The sequence below is a fragment of the Leuresthes tenuis genome, unplaced genomic scaffold (assembly GCF_036924035.1).
Source record: "Leuresthes tenuis unplaced genomic scaffold, fLeuTen1.0.hap1 SCAF_11, whole genome shotgun sequence".
Lineage (NCBI taxonomy): Eukaryota > Metazoa > Chordata > Actinopteri > Atheriniformes > Atherinopsidae > Leuresthes > Leuresthes tenuis.
This window is the reverse complement of record NW_027325365.1, coordinates 13,104,310-13,130,663: the sequence shown is the minus strand read 5'-3', so window position 1 is coordinate 13,130,663 and position 26,354 is coordinate 13,104,310. Positions and strand designations below refer to the sequence as shown.

The following is a 26,354-nucleotide window of genomic DNA, read 5'->3' as shown; positions in this document are numbered from 1 at the left end:
AATGTTGCTTTTCCGATGTTGTGCCCAACAAACCATCATTCTTTTTCAAAGATAAGCAACAGTAACTAAATACAAAGTGCTAATAACCAAAATAATAAGAATTTAAAAACAAAAAATACCCAAGCCTGCTGGGTAAAAGTCCATGACAACAAAGCTGATTTTCCATTGGCTTTGTCTCTATGGGGGTGGTGCACAATTTTAACATCTTAAGACTCCACCATCATGTGATGTGAGGCCAGACTATCCTGAAACCTGTACATGTGCGCGTCCCCACCACCCAAGGCATGGTGGGGGCTTGTTCTGCTCTCTGGTCCTTTATGACCCTCGACTAGACTCAGCAGGTAAAACCTGAACAATTGAATTAATACTGACAAGCACAACAAATGGTTTTGGAAATTAGAGATATATTACCAACAGATGTGTTTTTAAGAGACATTAATTCTTTCAACTGTCAAACGTGCTGCAGGTGGCTCCTCTGAAAAGTGAACCAAGAATGAACCTTCAAACATGTGTTGGACAAGCAGCTACTAATAACCATACAGGAGACCGGAGACAGGTGAGACACATCAATTTATGCAGGGTGACAAATTGAGAAGAATATACTGGAAGCATATGTGAGTGTCTTTGATACGGTTTGCCAGAACATAGGCATTAAAAGCTTTATTGGTGACAGTTACACTTTATCATTGTGTTGTTAAAGATGACTGCTGAAAAAGTTGGGTGAATTTAGGTAATCGGGGACATTTGTTTTGCCATTTTTACATCGAGAGTTCATTCCATCCATATCTATCAAGCATACTGGATCCAAATGCTTTTTCAAATTCTTGAGATGTTTTTTGATCTACTCAAAAATAAACAATGTATATATATATATATATCATGGCCAGAAGAGACGTGTCACCCATTTTAGTCTATTTGGTATTAAAAGAGCAAAAGTATGTCTGGAGACTTTGAACATGTAAGCTGGAAAACTTGAATTATTCGTAGAAAAAAAAAAACTTCTCCGTACTTCCCGCATGCCAAGATCAAACACAAATCCTTAACAATCACGAATAGTAATAATAGATATTATAAAATCACACCAAAACAAAACTAAAAGGGTTTAAATGCAGAGAACATGAAGAATCATTCTTACTATCAATGCTCAAAGTTTATATTGTTGATGTGTTCATTCATATAAAGTATACAATCAAAACTGTATGACGGCTTTGAAAAATCTACTAAAATTTATACAACAAGTAGCAGAAACTGGATTAAGCTGTAACTCATTTAGCTTTTTGGATTAAGATCTTCACGCCATGTGAATTAGCTGTCTTTGCATCACGGTGATTTAATGTGTTTGATTCAACATATATACTATTTTGTACAAGTAAAACTTGACTTAATTAACTTAAAACTAAGCACAGGTGACCGGTTGCCATTTATGCTATACAAGCCCACACAAGAGGTTGTCAATTTTATCTCAGTCCCTGCAAGGAAGCAAATATTTGCAAAAATGCTAAGATGTTCTTATCATTTGTGTATCTTTTATCCTGTTTAATTTAAGCTTAACTTTTTGTGAGGAACAATAAAAAGAGGAGGACTGAAGAAGAGTGATCTGCAGTCAAACAGAAAGCCAGGTTGCTCAATGCCAAACCCACATACACAAAGGAAATCCCTTGTGCTCGCTGTCTGTAACACACAGACAGGCAGCGATACCATCACTGCTGACAGAGTTCACGTTTACACCTCTCTAACCGTTTGCCTTCTACATTCCTGACCATCCACAAAGATTTCCCTCTTTATCTCAGAGGGAATATACCTTACACTTAATCTGTCAACACCACGCTATTCACTGGGGGTTTTATTACAGTGCTGAGGAGCAGGTTGGGTCGCTGTTCCCTCTCGGGTGAGAGTCGTCTCATGGTCCCGACAGGCTGACTTGTGTTCTTGTTGGGAGACTCTATGACATTCCTGAAAGCACCGTCGCTGTGACTGCGAGCTCTGTTTTCAGCACCCATCGAGCTTCAGCAAGCAACATGAGAGCGTCAGTGAAGTGTCCTAAATTCTGCAGGTTGACAGATCTGAAAGACCTCTTGGAAATCAAGGTCAAAGGATGATGTGAACGCTGGTGCCGACATGCCCCAACAGTCCCTGGCCTCAAGGATATGATCTCTGAGAGTTGGTCTTCAGTTCAATTTAAGATAGCTCTTGGCACTGATGTTAAACGAAGTGTAGTTGTGCCAGAAACAAGAATTTTCTTGCTCGCGTGTAGGCGTTGGCAACTAAAGTGAATGCCAAAGGCTTGTTGTCATATAATCTGTTACTGAGTCAGAATAAGAGAGATGCTCATTGTGATTCACTGCACTGTTTATTTTTTGTCAAAATAGAGCTACTGTAAATAATGACATTGATGCCAGGTCAAATTTCTCCAGTGAAATAAAACTGAATGAATAAACGCAATGTTTGAGAATTTTGTGAACCTTAAAACTATGTGCTACTGACTCATTTTGACGTACACTGACTTTTGCGATACAAATTCCTGGGCCTGAGATACCGCAGTTCACAACTTTGGTTTCCAGCGCTGCACCCCACCATTTTACTTTTTGGTCACTTGACATTTCTGTGGGTTTTTTCGCCAAAGAGCAAAGTATTTGCCATGTTCTCTAGTGTTACTTTAACCTGAAATCAGATCAGGCTGCAAATGTCCAGTCATGCTGATGTCATCAGTTGTTTAACAAAATGTTAAGAAAAATGTAATGTCAAAATGAAACGTTTAGTGTTAAAATATGAGCTGTGATTAACTCACAATCTTGCTTTACAAGAACAGAACAGCTTAAAACACTGAAGTGTTTAAACTCCTCCATCTGTTACGCTTATAATTTCAGCGTTTATTTTAAGGGAGTCTGAGTAACATTCGCTGAGAGAAATGGACTGAAATATAATTTTAGTGGCTTATGCTATGGTTTGAGCATAAAAAACACTGTTCTAGAGTTAGAATTCAGGGTCTGCACATACAGAAGACAGTCTGAGTGCAAGTGAGAGTGGCATCCAAACAAACCAACATGTGACAACAACTTTGCATTCTCTATAACTCTCAGCTGCACTTTAGACCTGCTCAGAAAATCTTTGTATACTAACACACTAAATTTAATTCATGAAGGTGGTGAACTTCATAATAAAGATGTTAGCATTATTTGTTTACTGCTCACTCGTTACACTTAAAACTTGATCATGTCCCTGAAAAAATGTACATCTGTTAAACTCAATAACATTGTTTATCATCCATATTAACAATTTAAGAGTTGTGATGCCAGGACTGAACTGATAGTTCCCTTTATACTCAGCAGTATTTTGGCGATATTTACCAAATGTTGCCATACAAACATGCCATGACAGTGTTGTGAACATTACACATGCTAAACACGTCAGCATGATGATTGTATACACCATAATAAGTTAGCATGTTGAAATTGTGTAGGGCTAGCAAATATTAGCTTGCTAACATGCTAGGCTAGATAATGAACACAGAACATGCTAAGGTGCTATTCTGCTACGCATTTAAGCGTTGGTATTTTAAACATACTATCACTTTAGTGTCCAACCGATAACATTTACAACCACTTTAGCTGTGCCTGGCTAGGTGATAATTAGAACTGAAGAAAATTTAAAGAATCGCATAGCGATTCAATAACATAGTGAACAAATGAACATTACATCTGCTAAATTTATTAGCATTGTCATTAGCATGTTGATATTAGCATTTAGATTGAAGCACTCATTTGAGAAGGTTTATATGTTTATATTTTTTTAATCCATCAATATTATTATAACTTTGTATGTAGGAAATGTCAAGAATTTAAACCTGCCTATGTACACTCATTTTTTACATGTTAGTAAAATATAAAATCATAAACCGTGACAGTATGCTGTAAATACAGGATTATAACATTATTTTACTAACTGCCGCCTCTCAGCAGGCAGGCAGGCAGTTGGAGGGGCGCTAGGACCTTGGAGACGGATCCTTCATGGAGAGAAAACTTTCTTTTCTGAACAGAGGCTGTATTTGTTGCTCTGTGTCTGAACAGGACAGGTTGTAGAGGACGTCCGGACATCCACTCTGCACCTGGCACTTCATTTGTACTCGCTATAAAAGGGCAAGCAAAGTTTCCCCTTCTGGAGAGTAAGAACAGAGATAAGAGAGGAGGGAGAAGCTACCTGTCACCAGAGATAATGAGAGAAACCAGGAGAAATGACTCGTCTGATGGGTTGGACAGTCTGACTGCGATGTAAACACGGACCAGCGATCTCTTGTGATGAGATAAGGTATTCAGATGTCTTGCTTTAGTTAATATTTTTTCCAGAAACATTTACCTCTTATAGACTCTCTATTAGAATGATCTATTAGTGTTCCCTGGTCCTTACATGAATGAAGTTGAAGAGATTTCCAGTCACTTTGTGAAATGATTATTCAGGATTCAGGTTTTTTGCTTATCAACAAGTTAATTTTTAAATAAGATGTTTGCTCACTGTGGTTTTTTAACACGTAAGAGGGAGCTGTCTGTCATGCCTCATTTTACTCTGCTGCAAACACATCTTAGAATATATGAAATAGTTCTTGGATTTTTAACAGGATACCTTCCTATTACAATAATGTACTAAAGAGAGAGGATAACGACTCCATTTGCTTTTCTTTCCATAATTATTCACTATAATCTCAAGTTACAGTGGCAGCCCAAAGATCAACACCTACCAGCATGTTCCTCTCAGTTTACTGTCACATTCCTTTAATTTGATCAGAAAGTGTCTCTAAAACGTCAGGAACACTTGTCCTTTATAGTGTTTCAGCTCTGACAGCGACTATACTCCTGAAACATAGCTTACGTCTGTTTCTCTTGGGCTTGATTAATATTGTGACCTGTTTGCCACATTTATTGCAATCAGTTGTTTTGTTTTTTTTACAGTGTGTCTAAATTAGAAGTTATTCTACTACCTCACACCCCGCCACAGTGATCGGCTGAAGCTGTCATGTAACTGATGCATCGACATGGAGGGGAATGCACTTTTCCTTGCTTACATGTGCTCTTTGTTGTAACTCAGCCTCCTGTGCAGTGTTACATGGGGCAACTCATAGGTGGGTGTGCAAGCCCCACCCAGTCTTTTGTTAGGATTAATGATCTGCTGCCCTGCCTCGACTTGTTGCTTCTCACTTTCTGCACACCTGCTCTAGCCATGAGTGCCTGGGGATCCACAGTCTTTAGAGGGGATCAAATATCTCTGTGTCCCTGCTAATCTGTTCTGAAAGCTCCATGTAGGCTGTAATGCCGTTAATGTTTGATAGAGAACACCTTCTTACCTCTGAGCTTCAACGAATACTTGCTAGCAGAGCTGCGACTGAAGCCGGCCTCAGAGTGTCACGCTCCGCTTTGTGGTGGCCGTGTCACTTTGTTTCCTCATTATTGGGACCTTTCTTTGGAATTTGTCCGTGACTTTTTGTGCCAAGCGGACTGTATAAGGCTTGTTTGATTCCCTCTGGCTGAAATCAGATTTTTCCTCTTAATCTATAATGTAGGAACAAGAGGCTCATTGTTGCCTCACCACAGCAGATGAAGTTCAGGCCTGCATTGCAACAATAAAGTTTGTAAGCTGACCCCCACTCACTGTGATTTACAATCGACTGCGAAAGAGTCCGTGAGGGATTAGAGTTTGTGTGTTTGTGAGGCTTCTTGTTTTAATAACGTTTTACACTGTTGTTTGTGTGGCAGATGTTGGTAAGCTGATTTCCTCATGAATGATTTATTTCTGTGTACTTTCAGTGTTTTCCATGATGATAATTCACCTGCTCCTGCTCCTTCAGCACCTCCTCCCCCTCACCTTGTCTCTGCTCCACCCTCCTCACCATCACCCTGTCCATGTCCCCACGCTCGTCCCTCACGCACCGACGCCTCTCACCCGCTCCCGTTTCAGCGCTCACGGTCAGCTGGACTTCACCACCCGCTGCAACTCCAGCTGTTTCCACAGAGGAGCGCTGGAGGAGCCGAGGGAGCAGCTGAGCGAGAAACTGGCCTTTGAGACGCTGTACGCAGACGGCTCCCGCACTCTCACCACAGTGGACGTGGAGGGTGATGATGACTTTGAGGGAGAAGCTCAACACCCGCCGCCCTGGAGACGTCCAGATGGGAAGCCCAGGCACAAGCGTGTGAGGCGGCAGATCTACGGAGCAGATGGGCGTTTTAACATCCGAGGGGACAACTTCCTGTTGGACTATCCTTTCTCCACTGCTGTGCGCATCTCCACCGGCTGCACCGGCGTTCTCGTGTCTCAGCAGCACGTCCTCACAGCTGCCCACTGTGTACACGATGGGAAAGATTACGTCAATGGAGCGCGAAAGCTCAGGGTGGGCTTCCTGATTCCTCCATCCATCAACAGCACTAAAACCGGCTTGACTTCTGCCAAGAAGCCTCTGGTCCGCTGGGTGCGGGTGAAACGTACCCGCGTGCCAAAGGGCTGGATCCAGGGTCCCCAGGACGTCAGCATGGACTTTGACTACGCCCTGCTGGAGCTGCGTTGGCCTCACCGACGTCCCTTCATGCGCCTGTCAGTAGCTCCCTCCTCTGATGATCTGGCAGGGAATCGCATCCACTTCTCTGGTTTTGACAGCGACAGGCCCGGGGAGCTGGTGTACAGGTTTTGTCCTGTGGAAGAAGAGTCAAGCGACCTGATATACCAGCACTGTGATGCCCGCCCTGGAGCCAGCGGCTCAGGAGTGTATGGACGAGTGTGGGACAACAGTTTGGAGCGCTGGGAGAGGAAGGTTATTGGAATCTTCTCCGGACACCAGTGGCTGGAGATAGACGGGGAGAACAGGGATTACAACGTGGCTGTGCGCATCACTCCTCTGAAGTTCGCCCAGATCTGTTACTGGGTGCACGGAAACCGATTGGACTGTGTCCAAGACTAAGGAGGGTTTTCGATTTAGCCTGAAAAACACAAGAAAGCACAAAGTGACTTTAAAAAAAAATACAGGGTTGAATGTTAGCTATTATTTCTGGAGAAAGACGAGTGAAAAACAGGCTTAAATCCAAGCAGGAGATCCACTTTACACCAGTAATCACCTCTGTTTTTGAATCCATTTCCCTCATTTGCTCCCTTTAACCTCTGCTCCTATTAAATAAATCTGCTTGTGAGATCATCACGACGGCATGTTTAACCCGCACAGATTAATAAAGCCGTCAGTGTTTCCACAGCAATAACTCGAGCCATTTTTTACAAGAGGGATAACGCACTTCTCCCCGTGTGTCATTAGCAGCAGATTATTGTTCTGCTGTGGATGACCGTAATCTACTGATGACATACTCCCATGTTTCCTTCTCTCTTCAGGGACAACTGCTTTGGTGTTTTGATAACTCTTCACGAATAGTTCAGCTGCTTCTCCTCTTGAGCTGCATTGAGAAAGAGGCCCGACCTTAACATTTAGGCAGAGAGAATACACCTCTCAGAGTGGACTGGAAACACAGAATGTTAACTTTATTTTTTTTTCCCCAAAAAGGGCTTGACATATTTTAATAAACAGAGATTTATACGTGTTTGTGTGCAGTCTTCTTTCAGCAGTGTTAGTGTGCCCTCCTGTGGTCACAGCTGGTACAGCAGCTCCAGAGTCTGTTGACACAAACTGTCAAATTGATTGTTTTCCGCTCAATAAGGTGAATATCATCCGCTTTTAAATGAAAAACACTTAACCTTACTGACATTACCCTGCTCATTGTGTGTTGGATGAGTCTGTTACAGAATTAATGAACAATTAGGTTTAAACATCCATCAGTAAATTACATAATTACAATCAAATAAGGCTGTAGTCCTGTCATGAGATCACTTCCCATCCAGCTACAGACACCTCGGCACAGGTTTGAGTTGGATGAATGTTATTTCAATTTATAATCAAATTCAGATTGCTGCATAAAACCAGGGGAAAAAAAGGAAGAAAAAGTAGAACAAATCAGTAGTTTAGTGCTTTTTATTAGAGATAAGGAGACGATACAAAACATCCACCATTCAGTTTTCAATCTAAACTCTGATCGCTGCTCCTTCATATACACATCGCTCCCCATCAGACCATCATAACAACCACGTTTTTAAAATCGAGGAAAACCTGGTTTCTAACAAGTAAGAGGAATGTTGTCTGTTCATTACATCAAGTGCCATGTTCTCTGAGCCAGAACTGGAAATAAAAAGGAATCACTCGAGTTTTGGAAATTGCATGTTCAAAAAGAAAGAAAAAGACCAATGAAAGAACAAAACAAAGAAAAAGGAAGTGTCTAGAATTAACCGTGTCCCCCCCGCCCCCTCAGAGAAGGTTTTGATACATCTTGTGCAATCAAGAGTAAATTAGTATTTTTTTTTTAAACTACACATCTAGTGTCAACTAAACACACACTTACAAAACTCAACTAGAAGTTTGGCAAGAAAAAAAAAAGAAAAATGTAGTAGGAACAATTGTTTTGTCAGGATTCAACGGCTGGAAAAATTAAAGTTTGCTGCCCGTCACTTTCTCTGCAATCATTCAAGTGGAACCCAGAAAGAACGAAACCTGTCCTTCAAACACGAACAAATGTGTATTTAAACTTCATCATCCTTCATCAGTTGTATCTTTGTGTGTGTTTTGCTCATAATCTGTATTACGCATGAACTGGAATGACAGTCTGCATTTTTTTTTTACTTTTCTTCTCGTTTGTTTGTTTGTTTTCGTCTTTTAAACTGTCACTCGATTCCCCCCTCCCCTCCCCCTGCAACCCACCCACTATTTCCCTCCCCAAAGAGTCCCACAAATGTTGCCGGTTCTGCTTTTGCCCCTTCTCCGCACCAAACTGGAATGAACAGCTAAACCCAACGGATGTGTCTGAGCGGCTTCAATCGAAGCCGGAGAAGAGGGGAGTGCCTTTTATAAAGGGGATCCCTCCAGGCTGATTACTGATGAGCCACCGAGCTTTTCTGCCAGGGTGTGCCGGTCTTTGAGGTCTTCCAAACCGTTCACCTGCCACTCGTGCTTAATACCTGAAACAAGAAGACAAAAAACAGGTCAGAATCACACATCTATGAGCATTCTGAGAACATATTCTCACCAGTGGGCCGCCATAAGCTCATGGTACATGTCTAATTTATCAGTGATAATAAAGAAATGATTCACTTATCCAGCTAACACTACCAGGGAATAAGAGTCATCTAAATAACACTGAGTCAGGTGTATAAATATATTCAGAATGACTACTTTAAATGGGACAGTTCAGTGAGTATAAACCGATGACATATCGATATCACCTCATGATGAGCTCGACCATTTAATTAAATGTTGCGTTGGCTTTGATAAAAAACACAAGCAGGCCAGTTATCCCTGTGGAGTCCAACACGAGCAGGTGTTTTTCAGGAGATTCTTCAAGCTAAAAAACACCTGTCTACGCCATCTTTACAGAAGTGCTGAGGGTGAAGCAGCTGGAGAGCCAAAAACAATGAGCTGAGAGCTGTAGGGAACTGCAGTCAGGTGACCCGTCTCTCTGGGTTTGGTACAAGAATGTCTGCTGAGTCATTTGACTCGGTGCAGCTCAAGTCCAGGTGTGTGCTGGGTGGGGTTCGGGTTTATGTTAAACAGCTACGCACCTTCAAATTTTCTCTTGATAGCATCTTTTGAGCTGGCATAGATCATCTTGCTCTTCAAAGGAGCGCTCTCTGGAGCCCTGCAACATGTGGAAGAAACATTTAAGCCAGACGTCGTCACAGCTGATGTCATAAAGCCATTTATTTACTTTAACGGCTTCTCTCACCAGAAGATAAAGACCAGGTCCTCCTTCTTTGTTTCTTTGGTCTCGTAGGTGGCGTCGTAGAGAGCGTAGCGGCAGTCGTCTGGGGGCAGCATCTTCACAAAGTGCTGGTATGGGTCCTGGACAGTGGTTCCCAAGTCACCCTGCAGGATCTCTTTGCCATCATCCAGAACAATGTTCTTGAGGTCCTTGCTCAGGCAGAACAGAATGGCCTTCTTCCTCTTTCTCTTCTCATCCTCGTTCGCCTGAGCCTTTCGCACCTTCATCTCATTGAAGACGGTGATAACTTCATCTGTGACTTTCACACCGGAGGCCTGAGGAGAGATCAGTCTGTTAATACGAGGTATTTGGAGGTTAACAAAGCAGCCGCTTCTCCCAGCAGAACTACCGGCACCACAGAAACACTTTGTTACTTGTTGTAATACTGAAAATCCACCAGTATTCTGGTGTAAAATTAAAGTTACCAGTTTATGAAGCAAATTTCACATGATGGTAAAAAAGGTGCAGATAAACCATTTCAATGGACAACGAAGCAGATTTTTTAACATAATCCAAAGATAAGATGCGATCACAAATGTCAACTGATCTAGTTAATCTGAAGCTCATATCCTAAATTACAGCTTTTTAGATATTTTTGGTAATCTTTCACACAATTCTGACAATAAACCAATTATCAGTTTAATTTTAATAATAATATAAAGCAGTTCATATAGTCTGAAATAGGCCAGAACTTATTACTTAATTATATTAAATACAGACATAATGGGGAAGAGACTGAGTGGGTGGCATGTGACTATCACACGGTCATAACAGGAAAGCTCCTTAAGAGGACGACTGATAATATGGATTGAAATGTAAAAGGTGCGGTCATGACGAGCCGTTAGCTGTGTTAGTGCTGGATGAAGAGAAGCTGTGTAGTTTAAAAAAGAAAAAGAAAAAAAAAAAATCAATCAGAAAACCATCTGTGGTACAAATGGAACCGGCACCAATGAGTCGGTCAGTCGGGTCAGGCTGAGGAAAATCTTACGAAAAAATACAATGAGTCCAAAGTCCAGAATATGAAGGCTGTTAACAGGTGTGTCCACACCAAAAGACTATGATTATGGCATTAGCTGTGACACATCACTGGAGTGGTCATGAGGAACCAGTCATGTTTCTCTGCCATAAAGACGGTGAGGGTGGGGTCAGGAATGAAGCATTTCAGTGCAGGGTTCAGTCAAAAACAATGGGGCCTCTGTTCAATACAGAATACAAATCAGTCGCATCGCAAAGTCACTGCTGCTTCATAAACTCACTGAGTCAAGTCTTCTGACTCCGTTTAAAGGCATACCATCACAAGATTATGCAGTCTCTGGAGAAAGCAGCTTCTATCTACCAGCGATGTGTCAGTGGAACAGAAAAAAAACAATGAAAACGGAAACAATGGGACGGGAAAGACAGGAAAGGAACCAAACTGCAGACATGGTGTGTTTGCTCAGGGCGTTAAAGGCCTGTGTTAGATAACAGTCCATTTCAAAGTAATAATTAACCAGCAAACAACTTTAAACTCCTCATTAATAAAGTAAGCATTGTAACTCAGCACCCACTGATGTTCCTTTTTGCAGTTTCTCTAAAATATTTGCTTAACTACACATTTCTAAGCTCTGCACAAACAGACTGAGCACATGACACTGCATTCCTCCTCCATGGTGATTTTTTTTTTTTTTTTTTAAATTAAAATCAGCTTGTTACTTTCCTGCAGACAGGAATACCTTCACGCTTAAAGTAAATTTTTTATCTTTTCACTCCTCCTCCAACACTTTAATTTGACCTAATTTACCACCCTATCGTTTGCATTATGGCTGTTTGTTAACCAGCACGTATCACGATAGGCATCCTGACCACGATAACGTGCTGTCATCTTATCTAATCGTAACCACGGATATTATCCTTTACGATACTCAAGGTTCAACTAAAGTAGCTCCAGCCCTCAAGTCCGTCATTTGTGTACTCACTGGTATAATTAAAATTAGAAACCTGCAGCCTTTAAGGTCGAGGACATTTTCCGCAGCAAGTACAGGCCTAATGGGCCTAGATTCAAACTTTAAATTTAAAAAAAATGAGCGTGCAGCAGGTAGACTTTGTTGATGTCAGACTGTAAGCAAAACGCTCAGACTGTAAAAAACAAACACAGGCCTTTTTTTTATATATATTTTAGTGCTGCACAAGAACAACGCAAAAGAGAGAGACTCTTATGTTTGGGGACTGTGTATGAATGAATGGAGATACTCGGCATTTGATTCCTATGGTGATATGAGGTCGTCCAATGATGTGACGTGCATGTCGCGCGTGTTAAAGGCTGTACAAGTTGGATGCGCAACTAAAAAGAGGAAAAAAAGGGATGCGCAGCATCGAATATGAGGAGCCACAAACAGCGGCCCGTTAGCATTGGCTGGCTCATCCTAAACTACAAAACCAGCGTTACGTAATGGTAACAATTCGGTTAAATGTGCAGTATAAACTTATAAATAAACGACAAGCTGTCCGCGGGTGAAACGGCAGTAGGCCAAAACCAAAGACGGTGCTGTTATAAAACAGCCAGGGAACAGACAAAATGGTCTTTGCACCAAATTCAGGGTGGGGCCATGAATGCAGCACACGCACATGTGTGCGCTAGCTTCCTAAATAAGGAAAGACTGTTCAAACGAGACCGCCTGTCAATTCAATTATTGTCGAAGCGACATTTGTTACGATCCTACAAGTTGTCCGTTTACTATTAACGGCGGGTAGAAATGTCCTGATGTGTAGCCCGTAGTCAGCCGGCATCTCAGACACCGTCTGAATGGAAGCCGTGTACAGACAAAGAACCAGGAAATCACGGCTAGCGCCAGCCATAACGTGTATCATTCCCTGCTGTGGCTAACTAAGCTAGTTCAGCTAGCGTTAGCATTGAGGTTATGATGAGGAAGAATCGACGCAGAGAGGCCAAATAAAGGAAACATGATGCAAGGAAAACACTGAGACAGCGTCATGGCAACGGTGCGGACGTTAACTCAGACAAGGCCCCACGAAGAAGCCGATTTACGTCGGCGAAACACGGTAAGAAGAACGAAATGGCGCCACTTGTTTTGAATCGTTGGTGTTTTGTTTACGAAATCGTGTCAAAGCTTACTTAAGCGATAGTCCGCCATACGCAAATAGTATAACGCGAGGATCCGCGGTGGTTCGTCGCGACATTCCTAGCTAGCTGTCCCGGTTTCCCCACAGGAGAGCTGTTCTTATCCCGGCTCCTGCGGCACACAACCCGGCTTGCTATGTGTGATGCTAAAACCTTCACAAAACGAGCTAAATTAACATAAATTCACCCCAGAGTTCCCCCCATGTTGAGACTTAATCATATTGATCCATCAAACCAGAGAGAGGGTCTTGAAAACTGATCAAACACGAAGTCAAACTCACCATTGCAGGAGCTCTGAATAGGTCAGCGTCTGGTAGAAATTGAATGGACTGATGATGAATTGTCGGTCTCGCTCACAGACAGAATACGCAGCGGGCACGCGCCTGAAAGCGCGGTCACGGCTTGAGCAACGTGCACGAGCGGGAGTGCCTGTGTGCTACCCGCGACAGCTCTGCTACTTTGTTCGTTGTTTTTTAAACTAGTCACTAATGAATTTGCTCCTTTGTGATACCGCAGATGAGACAAATTAACTGGCCCCAGTTTTATTACACAAACACACATATTTATGTTATTTCTACATATTTGTTTTTCATTCTTGTCATTACTGACCACCGTCACTGAACGTCTCCTTAAATGGCGACTGTTTGAAACAACAAATAATTTCCCTCGGGTTTTTAACTCCCTCAGCCCTCCCTATGTTTTTTCCATTTAATTTCCAAGTGCTTTTCTTGTTGTTAATGTGTTATTGTTATTATGTTAATACTATTTTGATTGTACGAATCAAATCAGACTTACTGGCTGATTATCGTGGAGTATTATGGGAACATGTTTACGGAGTAGTATTTGAATAAGTCTGTAAATCCCTGCGAATGTATCGTGTATTGAACTTTTTTTATTTTAATAGAGCTACATAAGTGCGTGTTTAGTAAAACCACGAGCATTGGGGTTTAAGTTATAGGCTATATTTGCGGATATAAACCCCAATTTGTAGTTTCTATTGTAACATCTGATATAGGACCACGAGTAGAGCTTTGGCTGTTGCTGAAGTCATTAATGTAGGTGAAGTATCCTTTCAAGGAAGGGGTATACATGCTATTATTTATTATTTCAATGACTTGGGCAGGTATTGATTAGTAAAGCGATCTCTCTGCGGTTCCGACGGACAGTCAGCTTCCAGCCGGGAGCAAAGCGGTTTTTAGGGTGGAAGGAAATTGTCCCTCTTCCCTCCCCCTCAGCTCCGTCCCTCCTCTCCCCTCCCTTTGGAGCCGTTTTTGTTGCACTCACTTCCAAATATGGAAGCGAACGGTGAACGGCGGCGGTCGGTGCACGCGCCTCGCTCACCGAGCCAGGAGGGCCGGGCCGCGGCGCTGATCACCATATAAGGAAACAAGGGACGCGAAATTCGCTGTGGAAGATTTTTGTGCAGCATCGCGCGGTGGGGAGAGACACGGACACCGAGAGGCGGGTAGCACGAGGATGGGAGGCAGATATCCAGGGAGGAGGAGACGAGGAGCGGAAGATGAGGGACAAGAATGACAAACGAAATGTACACATTTTGTACTAAAAGCGTCCCTCTGACCTGAGCGAAGTGACGTCGGTGTGGTTGTAAAACACCTAACTGACCTACATTTATAATGAATAATAAAAGTGAACGCAGATAAACTCAAACTACCTCTCTCGTGTGATTTTTGTTCATTCTGCTATGACAACTGTTTGTACTGACTCATTACCTCACTCCACTGGAGACAGATCAGCAAAACGAGCCGGCTAATTATTGAAAAGAGATAACTGAAATGATCATAAATGGCGATAAAGCGAGAGAAAATGACCAAAATGAGTCACACAAACAACTCAAATATCACCTCAAATGAGACACGGAATGGTCACAGAGATGTGAAACCACAAATGAAATGCAGTTAACCAAAAGAAGCAACAATGACCATAAACGAGAAAGAAAGGCTGTTCAATTAGTGAAAAAATAGGGAATTCATGAAGATAAATAAATAAATAAATAATGCAGCTCGGAACTTGTTTGGTCCACCTGCTCCAGGACATATCACCTGACGTTAGTGTTTGAGGGTTAATAAGTTAATGTTAGATTAATTTTCTCATACTTTACATTGTTAGAACATACTGTGAATGACATGAAGTGATATAAACTTTATATTGTGCTGAACTCACATTCCATAAAGTGGTTCACTGTAATTATCCTTGTTTTGTTCTATTATGTTTGATCCATTCTGTATCAGTTTATTGTACAGTCTCATGTTTCTATCTACAAATTATCAGCGACAAAGGTATGACCACCTGCCCTAGATTGTATAAGTGCTCCTTATGCTGCCAAAAGAGCTCCCAGGCTGTGGATGCAGAACATTTGAGGGTGTCCTTGAGGGTCTGGTACCAGGACATTAGCAGTTCTGTTGCCACATGAGATGTGTGACCTGCAAAAATGTTTAAGAGGGTGTCTAGTGTCAGAATAACATCCACATGAACACCAGGAAGCAGGTTTTCCGAGCAGAACATCCCGTTGTAATGTTGTGACAGATCTGTGTACTTTCACTTTGCTGCTGCTGGCAGTAGTTCGGTTAGCTTTACTTTGAACAATAAAGTTATAAATAAGCTATTCTGATTACATCAGTCAGATGTAACGTGTGACAGAATCTGCTGTGGGTGTACGATGATGTCAAATAAAAAAACACACGTCGTATTTTTCTTTTCAGGTCATTGTTATTCGGTGAACCTGCTGGCAGATAGGGAGTTTGTAAAGTGTCAAAAAAAAAAAAAAAGAACAGACCAGACAGGCACATTAACAGTTACAAGCTCTGTTTATTCTTTATAAAACAGCATTTCTCAACTCAATCCCCCCTCCCTCCCACCTCCCACTAGAGATAATTACATTGGCTGTTACTAGCATGCGTTTCTCACTTTTGGAATGAGCAGCGTGCAAAAAGCACCAAAGAGGAGGGAAAGTGCAACAGTAACTGCTTGTACAACAACCTGAATTTTCCTCCTTACGTGGAAAGGAATGACAAAGTGCATCATGATGGTCAAAAATCATGGATCTTCGTTGTTTCTACAATCAAGTTTGGCCCTGCTTTCTGGAGACTTGCACCCACAGCACCGATGCATGAGAATAAGGTGAGAATGAAGCGTTTTCACTCTGTCCGAGTGCAGAACATATGATTAAGTTGTTAAAATGCTCACTGCTGCTGTCCAGGTTTTTACTTATGCTTGGGTCACACAATCCTGTGTCTACTTTAAAAATACTAAATACTTTCCATTTTACTTCTCCATTCAAAGGTTACCTCAAGGGTCATCATTCCATCGTACTCAGACGTAGGGCATCGTCACCAGTAATCAAAGCACTTTAATCCACAACCTAATTTCCTCTGAGTTTGCCTGAGATGCCCTGCGTGGTCCCACAAAGAAAAACCTCATAAATCCACTCTGTAAAGACTGAAAAACACAGCTGATTGGTCAAATCTCTGCTGTTTGCATTAACAATCATGTCAGACTAAATCTATCTTTCCTTTTTTTTCTACATTTCTACAGCAGAGTCACACAAAGCACGCAGATTGAGAGCTAGAGACTGTTTGGTGAATATTTGATTGAAAAGAGAGTTAAATATCAAGTTCAAATGATTTTTATGAAGAATTATTACTCAGAGACAGCTCACCATTATGAACTCTATATAAGAGATAACTGACATTGTCTATAAATGTCACGCATAACTCAGACTGTAACTCACTGATATAAGTATTACACTAGAAAGAGGTGTAAGGAGGAGAAGCACGGCTACATGTATGACAACTATGAAATTTGATCAATGTGTCTTCTAAAACTGACACGTGTACAAAATCCTCAGGAGCAGGACAGTCGTGTACTGCAGGTTTCTTCGGTACTTCAGTCTATTTGAACATCATGCTTGTCATTTGTTCCACGTGTGTGTGTGTGTATCCGTCTCCTGATTACTTTCTGGACAAAGTTTGAGCTTAAATTCACTTGTATTTGAAGTGATACGAGTAACCACTGGACCATAAATGCAACATGCCACAACATTTAGAGTTAACTCTTTGGCTGAATCCTCGTTATTTTTTAAGGTTGTTTTCCATTCAAGACTTTTCAAGTTTTCCCAATAACAGATTTCCAACCGAGTTTGAAGCTTTTTAAGAACAGATGTTGAACTTGTATGAATGTTATAACATCCTGTGTATCATCTAGTGCTCAGAAAGCGTAACATCTCTCCATCGAGGAATAAACAGTAAAGCATCGTAACAATTAATTTCAGCTGAACTAGTACATGCAGCTCCATGAATGTGCAGAAAGTGCGTTTTTTCTTTTCCTCTGCAAGCGGTGACGTCCACCATCCAAAAAATGCTACTTTATATAAAACATGGAGGAAATCTACAAACAGAATGGAATGTTTCAAGGCCAGAGAGTAAATAAATAGAGCCACAGTAACATGTGTAAGCTTTAAAGCTGCATTTTAAAATGTTTAAAGATAAACAGCGGAGGCTTTGTAAAGTGCTCCGACTCCCCATGTCTCACACCGAGAATCAGCCGAGTAAGATTCAGCTGAAAGAGGAAATTAAAGAGTTTCATTTAGGTTTAAAGGTAAACATCGACTTGTACATTAGGAGGACTTGTAACATTGTAAACTAAGGGCAGTATCTTTTGCAGACATGAACTACAAGTTAGAAGGTTTGGGGTGTTTAAGTAACTGCCTTTAAGCCTGGACTTAAACAGGTTGTGTAATCTGCATAATAGAGATGCTGGTGAATTGGCTTTGTGTTGTTACCATGTGCCAATGTGGCCGATGGATGATAAGGCTTTAGTGTGTGCTTGTGTTGTGTGCTGTTCGCTCTGTATCCAGATCATGTGGGCCCGGAGGTCCTCTAGCTGGATTTCTTCTGGACACTGGTGCTTGTTCCTCTTGACTTGTTCAACACCACAGTGGCCTAAAAACAGGGAGAATGGGAGAGACGGTTAATTCGAATGTGTGCTGGCTGAAGCTTGTTGTTAAACAGCTGCTGACATCAGTTTCCCTGCATTTTTGGTCAATTTAAACCTTCCTGTTTTGTGGAAGTAAGGGACATTTTAGCAGCCTCTGAGGGCAGTTTTTGGGGCTTTTAGACCATCACTGTTGGCAGCTTAATTTTTCATTAGTGCTCTGTTACCCTAAATGAGCTCATACATTTTTCATTTTGTCACTTTTATCAAATCAACATTTCAGTTAAAAAACAAACAAAAAAAAAACAAACACCACTATTACAAAATTTTGAAAGGGGCGGTGGAGTAGTTTTCAGATAAACACGATGTATAACCACAGAAAAGTAGATCAGCACAGTGCTGCTGAGCACCGCCACATATCTGTCAGACTGCAGAGCAGTGATAAGTACGCTGCCCTGCAGACTCCAACAGAAGAGCTTGTCAAATGGCTGAACTACATCTGAAACCTCAGATTTCAGATTATCCTCTTAAATTCAGCGTCACACTTTCTGGACAACTGGACCCTCACATCTGTTTGATGCTGCGGCCGGTCAGGTGACTGAAGACTCAACTGTCACTATGTTAACAATCCGACAGGAAGTCTCCAAGAAAACCTTAAGTTCAAACAACATCACTCTTTATGGCCGCAGTTTGGCTCACGTTTAGGCACTTGAGTTTGGCCACATGGTTGGCAGAAAAATAAAAACAACATCAAGTTATTTCCTGGCTAAATGCAAACTGCATCATTTGGTTAGACATACATCATCACTGCTTTGCGTCCGTTTGTTGTTTTTTTTCTCCTGCTAATGGGCAAAAATTCCTGAGCGCTGTCGACTCTTGCATCTTTTTTACTGCACACCAAACTAGTGTGTCCGGACTTTCCAGTAACCAGACCTTAGCCTGATGTATGCATCTTTTTGTTTGGTATACAGCTATCCTCAGATCTAATCTTACTGAAACTTACATCTGAATGTGCTGTTCCTTATCTTACAGTGTGAATTTAAATGATCAGCAACTCTACCAGAAGTCCTTCCTGCCATATTTATAGCAACAGTGTTCTTTTAACCGTGATATGTCTTGTTTTGCTCTCCATAACCTGTTCGTCTTGACTGACCTAGGAGGTACGCAGACATCCTGTATTAACAAAGGAAGTAAATGACTAACATTGTTACTCATCTCTGACTGTGGTTTCGGGTTTCGTCTTGTTGAACTTGCTTTGTGGTACAAATGCTGCCTTAATTCATAGGCTGCTTCTATTGTGCCAGTCAATGACATGACACTGAGAAGATAAGGGTGTTACATCCCAAATTTCCTTTGAGCTATGTGGTTGAGTGTTAAAGCCACTGAAGGAATATTGAGAATCTGAATCTGCTCAACTACCTAACATTTTGTTAGAGCTTGACTCTAAAACAAGCACTATTTTAATTCCCTTTACATATTTAACGTGGGAGCAGCTTTTCTTTAAACTCAACTGATCTTTCCAACATCAACTGCTCCCTCTAGTGGCTTTAACTGGTACAGTGCATTAAGACATATCATACAGAAAGCTGCATGACAGAACCGGCCACCTCTCCCTGTGTCCTTACCTGCTCTAAGACGACACCTGCAGCCTGGTCGATGGCTCCGCCCACAGTCCGGTATTGACCAGAGTAGCGAATGAAGGCCCACGTCAGCATGGACATCATGACCAAGCCCAGAGTGCAGTCGCACACAAAGGCGAAGGTGGACAGGCCAATGAAGAGCAACACGCCTGACAGAACGTAGAGGAGGCAGACCAGGACAAAGAGCACGGCAGGAGTCCGGAAGGCGCTGAAGAGGTTTTTAGACTTTCAAAGGAAAAATAGGTGATTGGTGAAGAATCCTTAAGTCACATCATCGCCATAAATAACTGTACGATTCAGGTGTTTTGAATGAATCCTAATAAACTAAAAAAATAAAACAGAATTACATACATAGAACAAAACAAACCTCGTTGTGCTTGCTGAACGACTGCCACATCTCCTCCAGCTCCTTTTCCAGCTGTGTCCGGTAACGGTCACAAAACTCTTCTCCACCCATCTTCTTGGTGGATGAAAAGGTGTGAAGAGCCTCTCCGTAGAAGAACTGCTGCTTCTCCTCCAGCGTCTCGGGGGCCACATAGGGCAGATCTCCCCCACACATCTTAAAGAGACAAACAATTTTTACTAACTCACCAATTTCTCAAATAAGGCAACAAACACTTTAAAGTCTGCACTAATGAAAACAAATTCATGCTTACGATGTTTCCACTTACCAAACTGTCAACAGGTACTAGCAAACAGAATAAAGATGTGTGGTTAGAGTTTATTAATAAGCTCACCTTCTCCATGTTCTTGTAATACTGATCTTTAGCTGTTGCCACGGCTGCCAGGTTGTTGGCCTCTGCTGTCGCCTGGTAAGTCAAATGCATACGTTAGCCATACTGGGGTTAAAACTAACATTCGCCATACTTGAGAAAACTTAATAGCTAATGACTCAAACTTGCTGCACAAACCATAAGCATCGTCTTCGGCTGTGGCAAGTCTTCTCCCTGATATATCTTGATGTACGCCTGGTGACACAAAAATGATAAGAGGAGGTATGATGAACTGACTCAGGTTCAGCAGAGCTGCTCACATGAGGTCGATTCTACCTTGAAGAACTCAAGCAGGCCTCTGCAGGTGACTTTGTTTCCATTAATTTCTTTCTCAGCCAAGCGGTCCGGATGCAGAAGTTTAGGGATCAGACTCTGCAGCTGCTCTTTGAACTCTACAGCCACATCTGACAAAAGAAATGCACCAAGACTCAGCAGTGCGCTCGATGTCATCATTAAACAAGGTGAAACGTGATGAAGATTTGGAGTTCTTACCACAAAGCTGTCCCTCAAAAGTAGGGCTGGTGGCAACCTTCAACCCCGGGTGAGGCAACAAGAAGCAGGAAATGTTGGTGAAGCAGGAATGGATGTGATCCCTGACTGTTTGCAGCTCTTCATGTTGGGCTTCCTTAACCTTTAACAAAAAACATTTAAAAATCAGCTTTTAATTTGGATATATTTATAAACCTTTGCAAAACTGATAAGACAAAACTGGTACCTGTAATCGTTTATCCAGGAAATCACTGCCACCTTTAAACCCGTAGACGTACTCATAGGGAAAGCTCCAGTCCCTCACAAGGAACATCAACGACTACAGGAGAAGGAACATGTCTTTAAAGCGGTTTGATTTAGCCCAAACACGGACATATACCAACTTTAGATGAGACCTTAATAACATCAGCAACAATGTCTGAAATCTTGAGGATTTGTGTACCTGGAAGGGCTTCAGAAAGATCTCATCCATGGCCAGACGACCATACTCTGTGAACAACTGTGAAGAGAAGGAATCCATTGAGCAAGAATGAACACCAAGATGCAGAAATAATAAGCGAAACTAACGTTAGGCAGTGAAATTACACTGTTAGCCACAGAAAAGACGTTTATGCACACACATGGTTTCATTTTTCTCCCCCATCATGTTCCACATTGTGAAATAATACAGCAGACATAAGAACCGTGAAACATCACATATTGAATCATGTAGGAACTTTTGACTTCTCTAAGAGGCGACTATTTGAGGCCAGTTTTATACACTATTGGTAATATCTAAGCCAGTCATCCCCTGTTATAAAACAATAATGTCAGAGGTTTGCACCAAACATGGTTTTCAACAATGACATAAGCCTATTTTTAAGGTAATCCTAGAAACCTCAGGCTTAGCACACTGTTACTCATGTTGTTTTCTACTTATATGTTTTTTTTAAATCACATTTAATGCTGTGGACATGTTTATATTTCAATATACCTTTACGGTTTTTAGTGGTGGAAATAATTTTGTTACATATTCCTATTAATTTGACAGATTTTAGATACGCTTTTATTTCTACACCTTATATAGTCTATATTCTGCAGTGTGTGCTAAGGCTAAAAACATAACCTAACAACACATCTGGCCTCCAGATGAGCACTGCTGTGTTTGCAGCTTTATGCACAATCTATCTGTGCTCTGGCACAAATGACAGTGTGAAAATGCAATGTCTCAGCAGCATTTCTTCTGACTCTTATGTTTGACTGAGGGCAGACTGGATGCTACAGTGAATCACAATCTCATCTTGTGATTGGAAGTGATATTAGATAAGGGTATGGAGGACTGCAGCTAGCTGGTTAGCATGCTAGCTTGAGTAGAAAACTGAGCAACATATTACAAAGATGTATTTCATATAACGGCATAGCTGTAATTTCAACACATTCCGTTTATGAGACTAGCTCATATGATGTGAACTTGATTCTTCTCTTGGGAGTAATCTTCCAAACATGCTTAATCTGAAACATCACATCAGCTTTTCATATCAAGAGAAACAGACCTGCAGCTGCTGCAGATCATCCTCCTGAATGTTCTGAGAGAGATTGTAGATCTGCAAAACAGAAGCCTTGTAAGCACTCGTTACAATAATGAGGAGAAGCATTTAAGTCAGTGATGGTCAGTCACCTGAACTGAGCTGGTCATGGTGCTGAGGGCAAAGATGGTGGCACAGTCTTTCACGGTGGACTGGTCATCAAAAGCTCCCTGAGTGTCCATCAAAACCACGGCCACCTACAGCAGTGGATACAAGAAAGCCGACGTGAGACTGTGCGTTACATGTGACCTTTTAGGTGGGAACAATATGTTAAAACCTGAAATGTTGAACTGCTTTTGAAACTGTAATTCAAAATACACATAAACAAAACAGAACTTAGTCGAACTGACAGAACTACAACCCCGGAAAGCTGAAGCCAACACCGACTCTGTCAGTCCTGAGTGAGCGCTGTTTGCCCGTTGATCTGTTCATTTCAGCTGGTGGAACTTATTGTGACACAACTTTGCATCTACAAGCAAAGAAAGTCAATAAATCACAAAGGCAGTTATGATTTTTTTTCCAACTTTTCCCTCACAAACTCCACGACCCCCTAAGTAACCACAAGAACACTGCAGCACCAGTGTGAGCTGTCTGCACATGCTCAGAGGTAGAGGCACGGGGACCTACTTAGGGGAACAAATACCCTGCTTTGGCGCCGCAGTTTGTTCAAAGAGTTACTTCATATATCACAAGGTGTTTTTCTGAACAGAGTCGACCAAAAAAGAAATCTATCACAGGCTGAGGTGAACTAAAACATGACATCCATGGCTGTGAGTGACAAAGATGTCAGGGGCTCAAGCTGTGATAGTCATTTAAAAAAAAAAGGAGAAAAGTTATACAAGTACTGTCTAAATCCAGAAATGGAAAGCCGATTATCTACCAAAGAATAATCGGGTCCTGTTCTAAAACTGTCCTGATATGGAAATCTTACAAGAGCCGTTTCACACGTACACTGGAGCCCTGAAAAGTTCTTAAGATATTCTGGAGCGATGGCACTAGCAAATGCAAATGTCTGCATCATTTCAACTGGACTCACTGAGTGAGACGATGTACAAACAAAGCACCAAATAATACAGAACATTCACTGTCTGAAGCATGCTGCTTTCCACTCGTTCCTCACTATTGGATACTTGCTGTATTGATATCAACGAAATAAGAAGCCTCATCGGCTATTCTCACTGTGTTTCAAAGAAAACAGCGATTTCCATTCTGCATCACGTCCTGCTTCCTTGCGCGCTACACTGAGACCACACCCTGCCCCTCATGTCCAGCAGAAAGCCTCCAGTTGTGACACATGTGTAGGAAAAGTCCAGGTAAAAAACAAAAAAAGCTGTTTGCACTTCTTCCTAAAAAAATCTCTGGTTTCTATGTGAAGATGAGCAGCTGAATAAGCATAAACCAAAACAAAAAAAGTTTAAAGACCTAAAACCAACCAGAGCAACAAAGCTCCAGGACACATAAATGCAACACAATACTCCCGCAATAGACCACAGGTTAGTATTTCTAGGAACCAGGTTTTTAAAGGCTTTTTTAAAACAAAATTTTAAGTCATCATGAGTTAAATGAGCATTTTGACATCTGCTCCCTTTACATGTTGTAGTTTTAGTGTTAACATAAGAACCAAATCAATATCTACGAGTGACGTACCTCTGTTCCATCGCTCTTTTGGACAAGGAAAACTTCGCTCCACAGCTGGATGCCCGTTGTCTCTGGTTCTGATCCGCCTCTCCAAGAAAATCCAGTGAGAGGCTCGTCATCCTGACCCAGCCAGTTCTCATCGCTCTGCAGAGACACAAATGACCCCGTAAACACCAAACAGGTCAAACTACAGCGGCAGTAGTTACCCTGAACGGTAGGTTAGCATTTCCACAGTTCCACAACAAAAAACTCCCAGTAAGAACAGAACAAGTGTTGAGCTTCCAGGTCATAATTATCAGTTTTAATAGTATCCATAGTTCAGGGTCAGATAAAAGTGAGAGAAGAAATGCAAAGGAGTTAAGAAAAAATTTAAATAAAATCAACTAAATTTAGCAGTAAGAGCTCCAATGTTGATGCTCATTTAGAAAACACATAAACACAAATCCTCCACTCCTAAAGAGAGGCATCAACTCAAATCTTAATTCAGGAAACAAGTTTGTTCACGTTACAGCAGGGATGGGCATTAATATGGTACAACTGCACAGGTTTTCATTTCAGCCACACTTTTGATTTTCCACATTTTTCCACTTTTATCTAAAGAGGAAGAAGAAGCCAGAGTCTGAACTCGTTGCTCTAATACAACAACATTCCAGCATCAGATGCTTCTAGCAAAGGGATCTTACACAGACACGAAGCATAAGAATCAGAGGATGGGAACACTGAAACACTCACTTTTCTGTACATGTAACGGATCATGAAATCAAGCAGGAAGCTTTTTCCTTTCCTGAAAGCTCCGGCCACTGACAGCACCACAACATGTTTGTCTCGGACTTCCGGAGCCAAGAGAATCCGGGCCAAAGCATCCGTGTCCAACGCAAAGGAGTGATTCTCCTTACAAACTGTAACAATCTGAACTGGGCCTGGTTCACTCCCCATCCTGCACAACTACTGGTCCCTGTGAAGATCAAACACAGAAACATCAGGCAGGACCTAAGACTTGATTTCATCTCAAGTTTTCACCCAATTACCAGTTCTTATAATCTTTAATGGATAGTGTATAATGCGCAGAAAACCAGCAAATAATGTTGAGAACTCAAAAAGAAAATTTTTCTCTTAATTTAACAATTCAACTGTCACAGAATAGTTTGATACACTGATTAAAGAAATACTGCATTTGTGTTAATGAACTAATATGAAAATATATTTATTTGACACTGTGGTTCAATAAGTTTCCAAGTTTCTTTGTCACCACGAGATAAGTAATAAATAAGAAACTCTGTCTCAGGAAAAGTAATAAAGACTAATCAATAATGTCAACAGCCATTTTTGGTTGTAAAAGTTAAAAATTCTTTACACTTCATTCAGCTGACCTGTACAGCTGATATTCTTCCCAGCTTTTATCAAATGTTACATTTGGATGGCAATCACCCACAAAACATTTTACTCAATGAGCACAGTTTTTGCTGGTCATGGCTGAAAAATAAGCCGAGCACTAATCCCTCCATCAGAAACAATGTTGAGCTCTGTGTGGAGCTGCATGTGGGCTGCTCTTATGGCTGTCATGCTGCTCTGCCTGCAGCTTATGGATTCAGCATGCTTTCCGATACTCTGTTCGGTTTAGCTGCCTCAATGGGGCTCTTTGTCGCTGATTTCTGGGGTTGATGGCTTCAATAACAATCGATCTGCGCATCATCCAAAGCTCGCTCCCCCGCTTTAACCAAAACTCAACAACTCAAAGGTGTGGCGTTAAGGAGCAGCATGCCTGCCATTTCTTTGCAGTGAATGTGCTGAAAAGAAGTGTTGCAATTAACCAAATCAGCGGAGACCTAAACGGTAATCTTCCTGTATTTGACAAAGAGCAAGTGCTGGATGAGATAAACTAATCCCCGAAGCACCTTCGCTACAAACACCACAACGCGTTCTTAAAAAACATCATTAAAAGTTATCGGCGGCAAATTTAAGCTATAAAGACGTAGATGTCTTCTGGTTTAATCACTGATTAACAGAGCAGCAAACAGCTGGTACGGCTGCGTGAATTCAAACAAAAACAAAGAGCTAACATGTGTCAAAGGAGACGAGAGTTAGGGAAAAAAAACAATGCAGCATTTGTAGGGAGTATAAGTCACAAATAGCCTCTAAGGAGCTGGTCCATTGTCGTTAGTTGTTGTTTAACAGTGCAGCGTTACCTTTGGTGTCTTCAAACGGCTTCAACTCAGTCTCATGAGAGAGAAACAACCAACTTTTCACACTGGCACGAAAGCAACCACTAGAACTTTTTTTTCCACCACGACATTCACACATTTCCGCCTTTAACCGCCGCAATGACGCATGGTAAATGAAGTTTTAGCGTG

General features: G+C 41.6%; 3 protein-coding genes across 3 annotated transcripts; 1 reads left to right on the top strand and 2 right to left on the bottom strand.

Annotated features, from left to right (window-relative positions):
* Nucleotides 1–4,047: 4,047 nt before the first annotated feature.
* On the top strand, nt 4,048–7,565 carry prss23 (serine protease 23). Its single transcript, XM_072395536.1, has 2 exons — nt 4,048–4,305; nt 5,796–7,565. The coding sequence occupies exon 2, from the start codon at nt 5,804–5,806 to the stop codon at nt 6,938–6,940; it is 1,137 nt and encodes a 378-aa protein (XP_072251637.1). The 5' UTR covers nt 4,048–4,305; nt 5,796–5,803; the 3' UTR covers nt 6,941–7,565.
* A 410-nt stretch (nt 7,566–7,975) lies between these two features.
* On the bottom strand, nt 7,976–13,340 carry cfl1 (cofilin 1). The gene is made up of 4 exons (XM_072395535.1): nt 13,230–13,340; nt 9,795–10,105; nt 9,631–9,707; nt 7,976–9,030 (listed from the first exon to the last, which is right to left on the bottom strand). The coding sequence occupies exons 1-4, from the start codon at nt 13,230–13,232 to the stop codon at nt 8,918–8,920; spliced, it is 504 nt and encodes a 167-aa protein (XP_072251636.1). The 5' UTR covers nt 13,233–13,340; the 3' UTR covers nt 7,976–8,917.
* Nucleotides 13,341–15,754: 2,414 nt separating this feature from the next.
* atl3 (atlastin 3) lies at nt 15,755–26,313 on the bottom strand. Its single transcript, XM_072395530.1, has 14 exons — nt 26,190–26,313; nt 24,736–24,958; nt 24,013–24,147; nt 22,458–22,562; nt 22,333–22,383; nt 21,243–21,299; nt 21,027–21,119; nt 20,804–20,942; nt 20,588–20,715; nt 20,450–20,506; nt 20,276–20,347; nt 19,906–20,097; nt 19,524–19,763; nt 15,755–17,906 (listed from the first exon to the last, which is right to left on the bottom strand). The coding sequence occupies exons 2-14, from the start codon at nt 24,937–24,939 to the stop codon at nt 17,844–17,846; spliced, it is 1,536 nt and encodes a 511-aa protein (XP_072251631.1). The 5' UTR covers nt 24,940–24,958; nt 26,190–26,313; the 3' UTR covers nt 15,755–17,843.
* Nucleotides 26,314–26,354: the final 41 nt, after the last annotated feature.

Bases quoted from the DNA above. Each gene is read 5' to 3' on its own strand.
- prss23 (XM_072395536.1), top strand. From the start codon at position 5,804: ATGATGATAATTCACCTGCTCCTGCTCCTTCAGCACCTCCTCCCCCTC.
- cfl1 (XM_072395535.1), bottom strand. The intron at 9,708-9,794 runs GTGAGAGAAGCC...CACATGTTGCAG, and splicing joins GACCTGGTCTTTATCTTCTG to GGCTCCAGAGAGCGCTCCTT. The intron at 9,031-9,630 runs GTGCGTAGCTGT...TTCTTGTTTCAG, and splicing joins TATCAAGAGAAAATTTGAAG to GTATTAAGCACGAGTGGCAG.
- atl3 (XM_072395530.1), bottom strand. From the start codon at position 24,939: ATGGGGAGTGAACCAGGCCCAGTTCAGATTGTTACAGTTTGTAAGGAG. The intron at 21,300-22,332 runs GTCTGTTTCTCT...TTCTCTTCACAG, and splicing joins ATGATCTGCAGCAGCTGCAG to TTGTTCACAGAGTATGGTCG. The intron at 20,943-21,026 runs GTACCAGTTTTG...TTTTTGTTAAAG, and splicing joins TCCTGGATAAACGATTACAG to GTTAAGGAAGCCCAACATGA.